This window comes from Macrobrachium rosenbergii, chromosome 6, assembly GCF_040412425.1.
Source record: "Macrobrachium rosenbergii isolate ZJJX-2024 chromosome 6, ASM4041242v1, whole genome shotgun sequence".
NCBI classification, from domain to species: domain Eukaryota; kingdom Metazoa; phylum Arthropoda; class Malacostraca; order Decapoda; family Palaemonidae; genus Macrobrachium; species Macrobrachium rosenbergii.
Genome location: NC_089746.1, coordinates 19,950,261 through 19,966,538, shown reverse-complemented (window position 1 = coordinate 19,966,538; position 16,278 = coordinate 19,950,261). Strand labels below are relative to the sequence as shown.

Genomic DNA, 16,278 nt, shown 5'->3' with positions numbered 1-16,278 from the left:
TGAGTGAAAAAACAAAGATAGATGAAGGTGAACCAGATGAGGAAACTGGCAAATCCCTATCTGGGGTGATAGGGAGATTGCCCTGAGAAAGAGACATCTGTGACAGGGAATCCTCATCAAGTGAGAAGCCTGTAAGAGTTGAAACCAGCAATTGCTGGTGCTGCTTGCACTGATCAATCTTGACTGCTGAAGGATGTATGGCAGAGAGGAAGCCTCACTGAAAAAAAATTTGACAACTGTAGTTACAAAGTGACAAGAGGCATCTGATGAACCACCAGCTGCTGAGGTGAGAGCACAATGCTTACATGCATGCTGTTGAGCATGAAAGTATCTCTGATCAACAGACCTGTTCTCACACAACACACTTCAGCTGGAGAGAGCAATGTTGGATTTGCATGAAGGACACTGAAAATGTGGGCCCTTATCAAAGGATGGCAAAGAAGCTCAAAGACTTATCCGCATGTCTAACAAAAAATTGCTTAACTGAAAACATAAGGGCAAGGAGAATTAAAGGAATTACCCAAAATCACAGTAAAATTATAAAATTACCTAATACTCTGCCATTAAAAAACAAAAAGAGCTGAGGCAGAACAGAAGACCAAAGGTAACTGTTAATGTGGATTAGGGAATGGCAAACATAACTGAATAAACAAAAACTCCAAGCAAGAATTACATACTGAATTAAATACTTGAATGAATGGTTACTGAAAACAAACAGCTCGTGCTGACAGTAAAATCCTGGCAACGTTAATTCTTCAGTCAAAATGTAAAGTGGTCAAAATAACATTATTCTCCAAGTTATTTCATTACTCCTGAGAATAAGAAAAATGAATGAACAACAAATATGAAAATGGCACAGAATAACAACTAGGAAAAATTATGTTAGTACAGAAGAGAACATCCGGACTTCTACCTTCAACCAAGTCACACAGGATAATGAGAGCACTTATACCTTTAACCATGTCACACACAGTAATGAGAATATGTCGCCTTGTGGGACTGGAGTTGACTTCAGCATGCCAGGCTGGGATTCCTTCTTGCAATATATTTCAGTGGGTGTGACTGGGTGTGTTTCACATGAAGTAAGGCCACTTATGATAACTGGAGTGGTAAGAACAATTGTTTTTCCAAAATGCAAAATAATTTTTTCCCTGCAAACCCATCATTTATATTAGCCTACATTGGTGGCTGTCACTAATTCCACATACATTATTCCAGAATTAAAAGCGCATTCTCTGGCTGTATGGCCACCACCTCATATCCCAGAGTATGTATTGAAAGAATTTTTTTATGTATTTGCTTTACAAAATACCCATCATTTCCACTAGCCTGAATTGCAGTTTAGGTAGAAAGAATGAGCTGCTTAAAAAATTTGGATCCTTGACTTCAATGTAATCTGGTATTTCTTCAATTTAAAGCTCATGGCATTAACATCCACAGGGATCCCAAGGCTTTCAAATGAACATTTGGAGTTGTGTAGTAAAGGTTAAAACCCTGCGACAGACACTGAACTAAGGCGTCTGTAAATGTAAGTCCATACAATAATCTCAGAAAAAAGGGCCTGTAACCATACTGACCACTACAGACATGAAAAAAAATGACTGACCAGTTGAATGTCATCTTGAGAGACCAGGGACTGAAAAGATGAAATCATAACTGCCTGTCCCTAGCTGATGCAGACTTCAGAAATGTTATTTCAATTGCAGGTTCTAACAGGTCACATACCTAGCATATCTCCTAGCATGACTCAGTAGGTAGAACAATGTGTCCCTAAAATCCATGACTCACATGGTCAGTGATGCTGTGTACTACTGAAAATCTAATATGCCATGAGTAACCTTTGAACTTGTGACCAAAACAGTGGGAAGTTGCTGGTGATATCAGTGAGGTACCATGACTAAGTTATTTCATTCTCTGTAAAATCACAGAAGATAAATATATTTCTATCATATCAACTGAGGGTTAGCCAAATGACAGAAGGAGACCAAGTTTAGCTATGAATTGGTTAATATGATCATATAAAAAATTGGTACATACTGCAATAAGAGGGGATAAAACTAAGGACAGTATGTATTCTTGTCAAAAACTGCTTGCATATTAAATTAATAAACATGAACAACAAATTATTCTAGCACTCAGTAATTGTTAAGTCACCATGTACCAAATTAACAATCAAATAACATGGTGAACTGGAAAAATACAAAAGCAACATTTACTTGTTTAACAGTCTATAGACTGTACTGACAGTACTTTTTCTTTGTGAAATACAATCCAAACTGGTGAAGCAAGTTGATGAAAAGCACAAGTCTTAGCCAGTTTACACTAGAAAAAGCTGATGTTTCCTTTTGAACCACCAATCCAGAAACACTCTGACCATGAAATAAAAAGGCAAAATCAGCCATGACAGAAGTTCTTACAAGCTAGGCAAAGAAAAATGTGAGGTTTTTCACACCTGATTCCATGGGGCACGTGGTGGCAGCTATCTTTTGATTTAAAAATTGTCTCTAGGATTCAGGAAGACAATGAAAGTGAGCTTGTGCAAGGGATGGGTTTTTTGTGAAATTAAGTTCTTACCAATGATCTGGCTTGAATCTGAATTCAAATGCTATATAATATACTGTATTAGCAGGGAAAACATTCTTTTGGTTTGAGTACAATTAACACATTTTTCCATCACATTGGTCTATTCACACACCTGATTTATCAACCTAAATATCTTAATTTAATGTATCATATTAAGAGATCTGTACGTTTTATGGGACATCAGCGGCATGGTCACAAGTAAACTGTGGTTTAGGACTTTAAATGATCAAGAAAAAGTACACAATTTTATGGGGCCATTTAATACAACTTCTTTGATTCAAGACAATTAACCAAAGAAATGCCAAGTTTATACAGTCGACCCCTGGTATTTGCAGGGGGATGTGTACCACGACCCCCCGCAAATAGTTAAAACCCCTCTAAAAACACTTAGAACTGCCTATTTTGATAGTTCAAACGCAAAAAACACCCTCTTATAAATGCTTATGCCCGAGTATTTTAATAGTTTTATCTTATAAATGCTTATGCCCGAGTATTTTAATAGTTTTATCACAAAAAGTGCATTTAGTCATGAAAATACAGTAATTAGTGAATATTTCTCGGTGAAAAATACCGCAAATAGGCGAATTTTCTGCGAATAATGTGTATATATGTTCCATAGAGAAATCCACAAATCAGTGAGTCCACGAATCCGGAACCGCGATAGGCGGGGGTCGACTGTACATGCTTACGTTTGCAAATGAAGCATTTTCTGTACCAGCTATCATCAGTAAACTGTCATGCTCTGATAATTATTAGACTTTAATCTTTCCTGTTAATCCTATTTCATTGCAGTGTGTTAGAAGTAAGCTAAAAATCAGTGTCCAGCCCTGATTGGTTATGTAATTGTTACTGTATCGATATAATTATGCTTACATTCCTATAGAGCAAACCACACAACCCTGACTTGTCAATCAAGCTTCTACAGAACGAAATGGTTATGCAATAACTGTTACTGTACCAATATAATTACAGTACTGTATGCTTACATTCTTATAGAGCAAACCATACAACCCTGACTTGACAGTCAAGCTTCTACACAACAAAATGCCCATGTGTGAAAAAAGAAAAGCCTCTAAAAAAGGTAAAATTATACAGAAATAAAAGGTAAAATTATACAGAAATAGAGATCAACTGCAATAGTTTCAACTGTGTCTAAAAAGGTAAAATTATACAGAAATAAATAGAGATCAATTGTAATAGTTTCAACTTTGGTACAGGCACAGACCACCTCAAGTTGGCATTGCAGCCACTCAAACTTAATTGCATAAACCCTTTGACAGGAAAAGATCTTAAGTGTCAAGGAGTATGATACCTTTGCAGTAAAAGGTCTTTTAAGTGTCAACCAGTATATCATCTTGGCACCTAAACATCAAATGGATAATGTTCTACGAAATGAGGAACATACACTGAACTGAGGCACACTTTAAAAGGATGATGATGCACACACTTTTTGTGGAACAAGCCAAAAAGGGAATTGCAAGTCACTGCCTGCTTCCAATGGGCAGAATGTCAACATGTGAGAAATGAAAAAACCAGCTATGATAAAATAAAAGCATATAGAAATATGGGTCGAAATTGTAAAAGACAATAAATACATAGGAGCTGGATAATAAATAATGAATAATTTGAGTCACATAATGTGCTTACAGGTAGCATTATAGCTCTTTTTCAATCAAAGAACATTCAAACACTGTCATGAAGATAGTTCAAATTTTACAATTACGACAACAGGAGGCCTCTGGTTTGGACAATGTGACATCACAGCAAATGGTAGGGCAGGGATGCTATCAATCTGCAAAATGAGCAGCATGCTTTCAAGTCACTGGGTACAAGCACTAAAGATGATGAAAGAAGCTTCCTTTAGAAATAATCTTACGGAATATCACCCTACAGGAAATTGGAAGATTGACTAAATTTATAATTACCATGGTTAAGATGAAAAAATCAACCAAGTGCATATCTTTTGCCCCCCCCAGTTCAAGAATGCAGCTGATCTTCATATAAGAGAATATTCCAACAATGGTGGAACAAAAAACCTGAAGCACGAGCAATTAAAAAAATCCAATCCATTTATCATGAGAAAACATATAAACGATACCAAGGTTTCCAGCAACATAAAATACAGTATACAATAATACCTCACACTTTAATACAGTAATACCTCACACTATGTCATTTATTCGTTCCAAGACGAGACAAAAGTAAAAAACATAAGTTAAATAAACCCTTGAAAAACGACCTAGACAACCAACCCAATAAAACCCTACAGTATAAGCAGCTCTGTAATGCTGCTATTACAAATATAGTAAGTTGTTTGATAGTTAAACGTTTTTCTGTCTTTTTAATAAATTTATAATGTAAATAATTATAAAGACTGTAAAGAAAAAAAAATTCATGCATGTACTACACTGTACCTACCTGATAGGTGATGGTGATGTGCACTGTCTCTTAATCGTAGACAACTGACATTGCTATCATCTGACTCAAGCCAAGAGAGAGCTATGATGGCAATCTTTTTACCATTTTTGTAGTGTTTTATCATAGCCACCTTATTTTTCAGTGGGTATACATTACGCTTAGCATCACTAACACAAGAAACTGTCTTCAATGCCATACGACTAATTATGAAAGAGAAATCAAATACAAACAAGACACTGCCAATAACACATATGTAAGCACGCATTTGAATTCACTGCATAGTGCCTAGAACTAGCACCACCACATGGCCAAATGCTGAATATCATGCATTCCAACAGTATTTTTTATATTTTTAGGTTTTAAGTACTTTTATTTTATTTAAATATTTCAGCATTTGTTTTCATGTGATTTGACACTCTTTTACTGTACTGATTTTTTTATTTCTAAAGCTGTACGCTGGAACTATTTACAAACATCATGTAAAGAAGACAATATTTCTAACATTTTTATGCTTTTAAATGATTTTAATGAGTACATTTTATTACTTTATACATTTTAACATTTGTTTGTGTGTTATTAATCTGTATTTTATGGCTTTCAACATTTATTGCTGACCAACATAAAATGCTTACATGTAAGTTGATTTTTATTTTTCCTTTTAATTTTTAACAAGTCGCCGTACATCGAGAATGCTGAAACTCAAGATGATGTAACTAGAGGTATTACTGTATAGTAAGGGATTTGTAAATGCCATAAAAAATAGAGCCTGAATTTAAAGTTACCACCATTTATCAATTATTAAATGCTTAGGAGTCATTACAACTGGTATAGTGTTACCAACGCACTGAGAATTGTGGAGTGTGTATCAAAGTAATCAATGAAAAGTCTGTCTTTATATCAATACAGTAATTTAACTGAAAACTAATTGTGGAGTGTGTATCAAAGTAATCAATGAAAAGTCTGGCTTGTAACAATAGAGTAATTTAACTGAAAACTAATTTGCTTCAAATCTATCAACACTATCATTTAGCATCAACAAAAACAAATTCCAAATATGGATGCAAAATCAAAATACTGTTGCACTTTTTACATAAACAAGAAGGTCTTTATTCCTTTTAAGTTATTGGTAAACTAACACTAATTAATAATGAATTACTGTTTAAGAATGACTATTAACCTAAAAGCCTGGACCATTTTGGTCCTATACAAAGATTACATGATAAAGTATGTACAATCTTTTCTATTTCAAAACATTATCAATCTCAGGGTCATTTTGCCTACAAGTGTGCATATACTGTACAACACTGATTGAAAAAAAAAAAAAAAAAGTTTTTCATACAAACCCATTACTAGTACATCCACATCCTGATCTTTGAATGTGTCCACACTCTGCATTCTTTTATCTAACAGACACAACCTACCCAATGTTGCAGTCTCAGGACCCAACACAGTAAAATAAGGAAAAACAGTGTGACTACTGTACCCCTTGCATCAAACATTAAAATCAACAAGTTTAATATTTTCCTCTCCCTACTCCCTAAACATCATTTGGTCAATGAGAACACAGTACTTACATTAGCGCAGAGCATTCAACTTTGAGCGTGCTGAATTTGTCTACCCAAGCAATGGTTACCCAAATGTGAGTTAACTTTGAGCAATTTTTTGAGGCCCAAGGACATTTACCCTGTCTACTGAAGTATATGAGTATTATCACCCAGGCAGAAAAAGTTAAGGATATAAACAGGAGCCAACCAACTTCAAAACTAATAAGTGCACTAAACCTGAGAAGACACAAAAACTGAAAATATACCAAATACCCAATACAAGCCCTAAAATAAAATGTAATAGTTGCACACAACGTAAAAAGCACAATTCCTAGAAAACATCAAGGATTATTACTTTAAAGCAGGTGCCTGACAATCACAAGTTGCCAAGAGAACACAACCTGTTACTGAGTACATATCTAATAAAATTAAAGTACAATTATGGTGGAAGAGGATGAAAAAGATGAAATGGTAAAGGAAATGCTGAAACAGCTTTCTGAAATCTTGCAGTAAGGAACAGTCTGAGAATGTTGCTCAGCTGTTAACAGCCCAGCTCAAATACAAAAAGAATGGCACATGACTGATGAAAACCTGAAGCTTCAAGCGAGTCATGTAGCCTTGCTGCTACCAATCTTCTTTCTGTTAAGTTAATTGCCTATGGGCATTTGAAGACTAAAAATTTCGGGAAATATAACTAGTGGGGTAGAACAAAAAGCAAGAAACAATAACAGACATCCAAAATTAAACTTTAGGCCCTTAGCTATTCAACTTCTGGGGTAAGCGCTTGGTTACAGGTCACGTATCATAAAACTAACATCCAATGAGATGATAACCCATGGTTAACACCAACCAACTTTCCAAGAAGTAACCACAGAGAATTTTATATATTAACTAGAATTTACGATAAGATGGTACTTGATGCCATTGGGAGAAGGACTTGTATCCTCACCTTCATTTTTTTTTTTTTTTTGCTCAGGATATGAACTGTTATGCAGATAGCTTATAAATCAGCCTTTTCCATAATAAGTCCATGTATGCCACATTTCTAGTTAATTTTCCTCCAAAGTATAATGATCATTATACAGTACTGTCATGGCTCCAGCAAGTATTTAGTTTTCAGCACCACATACTCTAGTGTGATTTTTTTTTAGTGTTACTAGATTGTACCTCCTTGTGTAATAACTTTTGGATAAAATGTCTTGCATTGGTGTCTTTCCCTCCATCTTTGACTCTTTAACTGGCCCATTTACAGCTCAGGTTACAGGTGGGGACAAGCTGGTAACAAATCAAGGAACTTTTCAATGCAAGAGAAGTGCTCTTCCACTGCATTGTAAATTTTGTATTATCAATTTTAATAATAACGCTGTTTACATAAAATGTACAAAAATTATTATATATCATAGCTGGCATAAGGATTTCATCCATGCCTTCCCTCATTTACTGTCATAAAACATAAGAGATGACAGTCAGTCAGTATGTGAAGGAATAATGAGGTCTTCCCCTCAACCACCATATAATTTGCTGCAAAAAAGTTTTTTTTATTTCTCTCATTTTATTGTTTTCTGTTTACAGAGTACAGTATATGGAGTATTTTCTCCAGAAAATGCAGTTATTCTCATAAAAACACCAGCTTCCAAGAATTTCCACTGATAGTCAGAAAAGCAACTGCCATTTACAGAACTTTTTTCTCATTTTTTTTTCATTTTTGAGTTAATGTAGTAGAGTACTGTATATCCCAAGGGTTTTACTAGGATTTTTATTATTACTTGAATGAAAAATTGCATGGCTTTTACAGTTGCAATCACAAAATTTCTTTTTGAATCTAAACAAATGAAAAATCCCACTGTAATGGCAAACCAAAAATACCAAAAAGAAAAGCCAGTAAAAATAATCTACTGGTTTATAGGGTTGACCTATAAATCCATAAAAAATGGCCGATTGCATTGTGATGGCTGCAGTATTTGTTTCGTATAAGAGTTAGTGCTGGTTTACTAAGTGAAATAGAATAGTAGCCAATCGGTTAAATATTGTCAAATGCTGGATATAGTACCGTATTGATCGCCATGATATTCTAAAAAAAACATAAAATAAGGAAACTTCTGTGTCAGGTGTTTGAATATTTTATACGATTTCTTGGAGTTAAGGTATGATAAGAGCCAAAATTACAACTTTTAATCTCATTAATCATAGGTACGAATTGATTCTACATAAAAAATTTCAAAGCTCAACAAGTGAGTGGATACTTTAATAAATACAGTAATGTATTCATTGTGCTGTCTCCAAAACCACTCAGAAAATATTCAATTTTGCTCCAGAGCATTATATGGAGACTGATGTTTATTAATAGGAAGGAATTCTTAAATACAACAGAGAAGAATACCAACTTCAGGTCAGATCATTTTTATGTTTCAACTGCAGTTCTATTAAAAAGATATGAAACTTCAAATATGATCTCATATTTATTCACCTATTGACTAATCATTTCTATAATGAATAAAACAATTTCAGATGTCTCTCTCCCTTGACTAATGATGATGAGTGAAATAAACCTGTGACCAGAACTCTGCACAGGAATTTTCCTATAATCTTATGACCTTAATCCCAGGATCATGAGTGTCTTCAGGTTTACATTTCATAGCTCCTCTGAGCTTTGTGACTGACTGACACACTCATGCATATTTCATTTGACTACAATATACATAAAATATACATTTCAAGCAGACTATATCTCTGAATTTTTTTAGTAACCTCAAAATAAGATCTATTACGGAAACATTCAGTACTGCATGTAAAAGAATAAAGGAAGCTTTAGGCTAAACGACGACACATAAAGCCATAAGTATACCTTCAGCAATAGAAACAGTCAAGAGCTGCCTGGCAACAAAGAGACGCTTACCTATGAGAAATTCTGCACTAAACAGCCCGCAAGAATATTTCTGATAAATACAACCTGTAAAACACCAAAAAAGACAGTCTGGATTACCAATAACTAGGCCAGTTGACTACTTATTCTACTCCTTAGACAGTATAAGAAAACCAAAGAGGAAAATTAATGGAAAAACAGGTTTGCAAAGAAAAATACAGCATCCGCACTGCATTTAAAACAGGCCAAGGTACAATAAGCTAGCTTATAAAGCATACCCCAAAAAGATTCATTCACAGCCCTCTTCTAGATTGTCATATAAGTTCTAAGGAAAATGAAAGAAAAACCTCTTTCATAAAAACTAAATAAAAGTGGCTAGGAAATTTGGCCACACTACATACAATACATAAAAAATAGCTATGGCTGAGTCACCACATTCTTATATGACTGCCACTTAAAAAAATACAACTTTATAAACTGACTATAGCAGCTTAAGGACAGCATAATCATACAGGATTATAAACAAGATGACTGTTAGTGTCTCAAGTAATTGAGAAGACAAATACATTTTGATCTGTGGATCAGGAAGCTGTACTTTCAAATAAATTTTCATTTTTACATGAGCATCTGGTGATATTTCCTGTCTTTGTGATGTTGCCACATGTGTATCCTATAACTTCTGTAATTAGGATACCCTTGACTGTACTCAAAAAGTCAACTATAACCTATGACTGTCATACAAATGTCACTTGTAGGGTCCCAAAAACAAGCCATGTATCACAAGTAAGAGTTAAATTAAATACAAAAAATACCCATAACAATAAAATCATCTTAACAGAAGTTATGGACAAGAGAAAGTAAAAGAATGGCACAAGAGTTCAATTTATATCTAGGGATAACGAAAAGTGTATTTTTAAAGTAATATTATTATACAGTATGTGATTTAGATATCCACAAGCAGGAAATACAATATACAGGTTTAGAGTTTCCACTGTAAATCTTAAATACAAATTAAAATAAATATAAAATAAAAAGCTTCATTTGATCAAGCATCATGTTCCCACCCGTATAGTAACCTATTCAAGTAAGAAAACTGCAGTGCATAATTATTGTTTTCCAAAAGGAAAACACATTATCTGATTATCACACATAATGCCTCAGAAATCAGCTCCTAAATATTTTAAGCATGGCTGGAGAGACATCATGAAAAAGTTAATCAGGAAACAATGGTTTGGTAAGTTATATCTGACATTTCTTTCACATCCACATATCACTGATTAGCTCAGGTCTAAGGGGAAAAATCAAATGGAGAGAAGAATAATGGGCTTTGTTTACATTAAAATGAAGTAACAAAACCGTCTTTTATACAAGGGAAGGCCAACAACGTAGGGGAAATAAAATACAGGAAAGGGAATTCAAATGATTGGATGTAATCAGATAGGAACTGTTAACACACTGATTAAGGAAATTTTGGATGACGGGTCATCCTGTGCTAGAATGTCTAGTTCTAGAAAGGCTACTTGAGAAAAGGGACTCTCTCTCAGTTCAATAAAGTCCTGGCTATCATTACAAAGTGACGTTACCTTGCTGTAAAAAGTATCTAAAAAGGGTAAGGTCTGACTTGATAAACTGTTATCAATATGTCATAAAAAACAATGCCAAAGCAAAGCTTAAATACCCAAAGCAAAAAGAAATTACTATACACTGAAAGAAAACTACTTTTGTGTAGAAGTCGACTTAATAATCTATACTGTATGATCTCAACAACTTATGTTATTGGTTTCTAACCTTCCTACGTTGTGCAAGCAATACAGTAACTGGAATACATAAGTGACTATTTATTATTACAGCCTGGTGCAACATCAGTGACAGTCACTGATCCAATAGATATGATTTGATCTGATTTATGAAATTTAGGCTGTCAAGCCAAGCAATGGGGCACTTTCAGCCATTCAGCTCTTAAGACCATGAAGAGAGGAAGTTGGAGTGATTAGACAGCAAGATTGAAGAAAGGAAATAGGAATGGAGATACAGCAAGAGGCTAAAAAGTGGGTGAAGCCAGGGGGCCAAAGGGATGCTGCAAATGCACTTTAGTAATGCCTACAGTAAACCACTTGAGATGCAACAACAGTAATTCCCTCCTGTGGGGAATCCAGCAGATATGGTATTTGCTAATATGTTTTGCAATATGAAAAATACTATTAAGAAAACCTTCCTTATGCAAGAGTGTCCATACATGCCTTAGAAATACTCCATGTTCATTTGTTTTAGATTAAGCCAGCCTTGTGCTGGCATGGGCTCTTGCTCTAAGGCAACCTGTAAACTTCCACTCTTGGAACCATACATTTATCAATAAAAATGTGTAAAAAAAAAAAACACACCCACACCAAGTACAATGAATAAAAAAGAAATACATCTTGTCAAAAAGACCAACTTCTTAAATAAGTTTAAATACTGTATACCACTTGAACTGAAAACTAAATTATCTCCAAGCACTTTGAAAAGAGGATAGTTACCTTTCCCATCTTGTCTCTGAGAGGGGGCATACTTTGAAGCTTCAATGACTGGGACACTTGATCAGCTAGTACCCTTCAGTCTATGGAACCAAGCAGTATGGCCAATTCTTAGGTGACATTGGACAGTCTGCTGTCATTCTGGGATATTGCTGTATCCCAATGAGTTATTTTGTTAATTTTGGGTATTTTCTGGCTGGTATCTGCCAAGTCTTCCATAAGACTCCCCAAGTCTCCCTTTTGGGTCTTAAGGAATGGAGCTCTAAATGCAAAATGAACCATTCTTATCATAGTCTTTAATGACATGCTCTTTTCAAATTGTCTAATTATCAATATAGAAAATGGCTTTCATTTTAATCAAAGAATAAAAGAACTATAAAGAAGAGCAAAAGCTGTGTTTGTTAGCACTTGAATTATGGGTTATCCATTCAAATTGCTTTCAAGACCAGAACCGATAGTTGGAGAATGATCAACTTGAAACTGAGCATGCACAGATGAGGTATTTTGTGGAGTGTCTTAAATAAAGAGGAGGGGAAAATGTGTGAGACAGAACAGCCAAAGGAAAAATGATATAAGTGATGTAAGCAGTGGGTGTTACTCTGCCAATAACTTATTTAATATGGCTGGATCATGGATGAAAAGAAAGGAATTAGTTCGTGAAATGATTTAGCAAGATAAGCAAATAATCCACTGTCAGACTTTGCTACATGCCTTAAAGATATCAAAACCAATGAAAATACCGGTCTCATTGACAAGAGGATCAAACTTGACAAGATAACAAAAATTTCTTCAGTGGACTTGCTATGGAAAAGCCATACTGGTGATCCCAAAGAGCAGGGTTAGATTCAAGATGTATTAGCAATTGAGAGCCAATTATCATAACAATTATTGTAGCTATAGTAGAACTTGAGATTATGAGGCTTGCTGCTGTTGTAGATTAAGCCAGCTACATGCCAGCACATACCCTTCTTCATGATAGTGGACCGTAGGTGAAGATGGTGATGGAAAGAAGAGTAAGGGAACTGGTGTGGGCCTCTGGACTCGGCCTTTAAGGGTGCTGAAAAGAAGTCATATGACCTTTCTTATACTGCCTCAAGAGGAGAATTTAGGAATAATGTTGTATTTAGAAAAGGTGGTGTGGTCTCATTTGTTTAAAATCAGTGAGCAGTATTTCCTACCTAAATATGAGAATATCTATCAACTTCACTTTTCTTTGCTCTTCTTAAAAACTGTCTGAAGGAAATGTTAGAAGAAGAAAGGCAACAGATTAATTGTGGCCTTCACTGCTTTTGTACCATTCCCCATAGTGTCTAAAAATTTAACAATTTACATAGCATAAAGTTTACATTATTCTACTTGTGCAAATAATACAAATACAGTACTGTAATTCCTCCATTTCCATTTTTCCGACAATGCTTTCAGTCTTTTCCCTTGTTTGTTTCTGTATTAAATAACTTCATCTGTCAAACTATGAAATGCTGATGAGATATTAATTTGGACTTCTCTGCTATGTAGCTTAATGAATATTTTGCAAGCCTTGTACTGCATTCCTGGAACAACAATATCATCACAGCCTTTGAACAGCTTACACAAAATGCCATGCCACACTAAATGCATATCCATATTAATATGTACTCTTCCATTGATTTTAAGGTCCTAGGAGTTGTCTTTAGGACTTCAGAGGTATTTAGAAAATAGACCATACTACTGAACTCAAAATTTCTAAGTCCACAAATAGGTTTGTCTGAAATCTCTAAACTTCTTAACTATCCTCTATCTGGTGGATATCACATACAAGAATTTACGCATTCTTGGTGCACCCCCTTTTTAGAACATGCAATATCTAAGTAGCTGGCTCTGTTCTGAAGGGACAAAGTTTCTTAAGGGGAGGAATCAGCTTAATGAGTATAATTTACTTGGGACTCATTCCTTCAAATGCAGATTAGCTCCCTCACTCAGTCAAGAGTTGACTCTTACAGTTGTAAAAATGGCATGACCAGTGAGCAAGAGCAATAACATCAGTTAACATACGACCAATGGCAAAGTAAGAAACTGCAGTACTACCAAATCAATTTCTTCAGTAACAAGAGCACCACCATTGATCTCTTGAGAAAGAATGCTGAGTGGAACTCAGTAAACCAAATTAAATTCTTTGTACATACGTCACATGTAGTTCTGCAAGTATGCGGAAAAATCCTGAGAGCAAGCAAACTATGGTCTCTTATTAAAAAAAAAATTGTCAGTCCCCCATCTCCAGCTGCAAAATAATGTACCTTAACAAATTGAAAATACATTGAGGTAAGAGAAGTCTATTAATTGAAATTTATTAATTTATGTATTATTTCTCTATTTAAATGTTTCCTTCCTGCCTTGTCTTCTAAGTTTATGCTGCAGACTCTTTTCTGCTGTAGTCTTCCAGCTACCCAGTATTAATGTATTCCAGAGTCAATTCTTCCTCAAACATTAATGTACAAAAGTTGGACATGATCAATAAGGGTACCTCCTATATGGCTTTTAAACTGCATGAATGGCCCAATGTCCACCTTAAAGAAATCCCTTCTTTATTTTCGTAGGTAACAAGACTGGCAAGATAGTCAACTGGCAATAAAGGAAACACTGTGACAGTCACTGCCAAATATGGCCATCTTGACAGGCTTCCTTAGAACTGTCTGGATTGAGGGACTGATCTGCAAATTTTCACAAGCCATGTGTCCTAGCCACTGATCCACCCCTACCACTGCATCTGGACTGTTGTCAAATCAGACTACCAAACTCGTGAACTCTGACCCAGAAATGGTTTTGATGTTTATATATTTTTTCTAACTCTAGTTAAATAACATTTCTTAGTATTAAATTCTTTTAAAACTTATAGAAATGCCTGCATTTGCAATGTTGGCTCCCTTAACTCTTTGGCTAAAAAAATAAAAGTTTAATACTGTATTAATATTGCATATGTTGACAAGGGAAATTACACCTGGATGACACTTATTGATACAGCTGAGTCTAATTTTCTCTTTGAATTATTAACAGTATTAAGTTTTCTTAAAAGATTTTTCTAGGCCAGTATGCCATGTTGCCTCTTTTAATTGATAATCAATGATTGCCCAGCACTGCCCAGGAAAACTCTGAATGGCATCCAATAAACTCTCACTCTTTCCCTCTTTCTCCTCCCAACACCCCCTCTGCTCTCTCTCTCTCACTACCTCTCCCTCTCCCTCCTCCCTTCTCTCCTTTTCCTGTTAAGATAGTTGCTTCAGTTGCAATGCCCAGCATTTTTTACATATATTTGACCACTTCTCACCAACCATTCCTAACGGGACTGAACTTGGACTTGAAGGGCATCGGGAATGTCTATATTTATCTCGGCGACCTATGGATTAGACACTAATATCTGTCATTTTTGACATTTTATTTTTCACCCCTTCTCACTCCCCCCTTCCTATTGGGGGCAGAACTTGGACTTAAAGGGCATTGCGAGTGTTACTATTCATCTCAATATTTTTACATGTCATCCCCTTCCCACCCCTTCTCAACCCCCCCTTTCTATTGGAGCTGAACTTGGACTTGAAGGGCATAGGAAGTGTCTCACTATTCATCTCAGCGACCTCAAAAACTATGAATCAGACACTAATATCTGCCGTTTTCAGTTTTTTTTTTTTTTACGTCATCCCCTTCCCACCCCCGCCTTCTATCGGAGCTGAACTTGGACTTAAAAGGCATCGGGAGTGTCTATTCATCTCAGCAACCTCGAAAACTATGGAATAGACAGTAATATCTGTTGTTTTAGGTTATTTTTACATGTCACCCCCTTCCCACCCATCTCACTCCCCCTTCCTTTCGGGGCTGAACTTGACTTAAAGGGCATCGGGAGTGTCACTATTCATCTCGTTGACCTCGGAAACTATGGACTAGACACTAATATCTGTTGTATTCAGTTATTTTTACACATCATCCCCTTCCCAACCTTTCTCAACCCCCCCTTCCTATCAGGGTTGAACTTGAACTTAAAGGGCATGGGGAGTGTCACTATTCTTCTCAGCGACCTCAAAAACTATGAATTAGACAATAACATCTGTCGTTTTCTGTTATTTTTACATGTCACCCCCTACCCACCCTCTTCTCACCCCCCTTCCTATCGGAGCTGAACTTGGACTTAAAGAGCATCAGGAGTGTCACTATTTATCTCAGTAACCTCGGAAACTATGGATAAGACACTAATATTGGTCATTTTGGGTTATTTTTCACATTTCACCCCCTCCCACACTGGCCTGCCTTTGGTGCCAGTGCTGTCGTACCCCCACAGTATTCTTTCCCAGATGATAAATCATATGTGTACCTAGTTTGGTTGAAATTCCTC

General features: G+C 35.6%; 1 protein-coding gene across 17 annotated transcripts in view; it reads right to left on the bottom strand.

The window, feature by feature from the left end:
- LOC136839275 (popeye domain-containing protein 3-like) overlaps positions 1-16,278 on the bottom strand; it is a 465,954-nt gene that overhangs the window by 14,742 nt on the left and 434,934 nt on the right. For 4 of the 17 annotated variants that reach the window (XR_010853282.1, XM_067105079.1, XM_067105078.1 and 1 more), the window contains one exon: positions 12,886-12,978. The exons of 10 other annotated variants lie outside the window; for them this stretch is intronic. Coding sequence is in view for 5 of the 7 variants with exons in the window: in XM_067105079.1 (XP_066961180.1) it covers positions 12,886-12,978 (93 nt within the window). In the remaining 2 variants the exon portion in view is untranslated. Of the gene's footprint in view, positions 1-9,441; positions 9,496-12,885; positions 12,979-16,278 lie in introns of all 17 variants that reach the window. 3 more of the 17 variants (XR_010853283.1, XM_067105080.1, XM_067105084.1) reach the window with 1 other exon arrangement.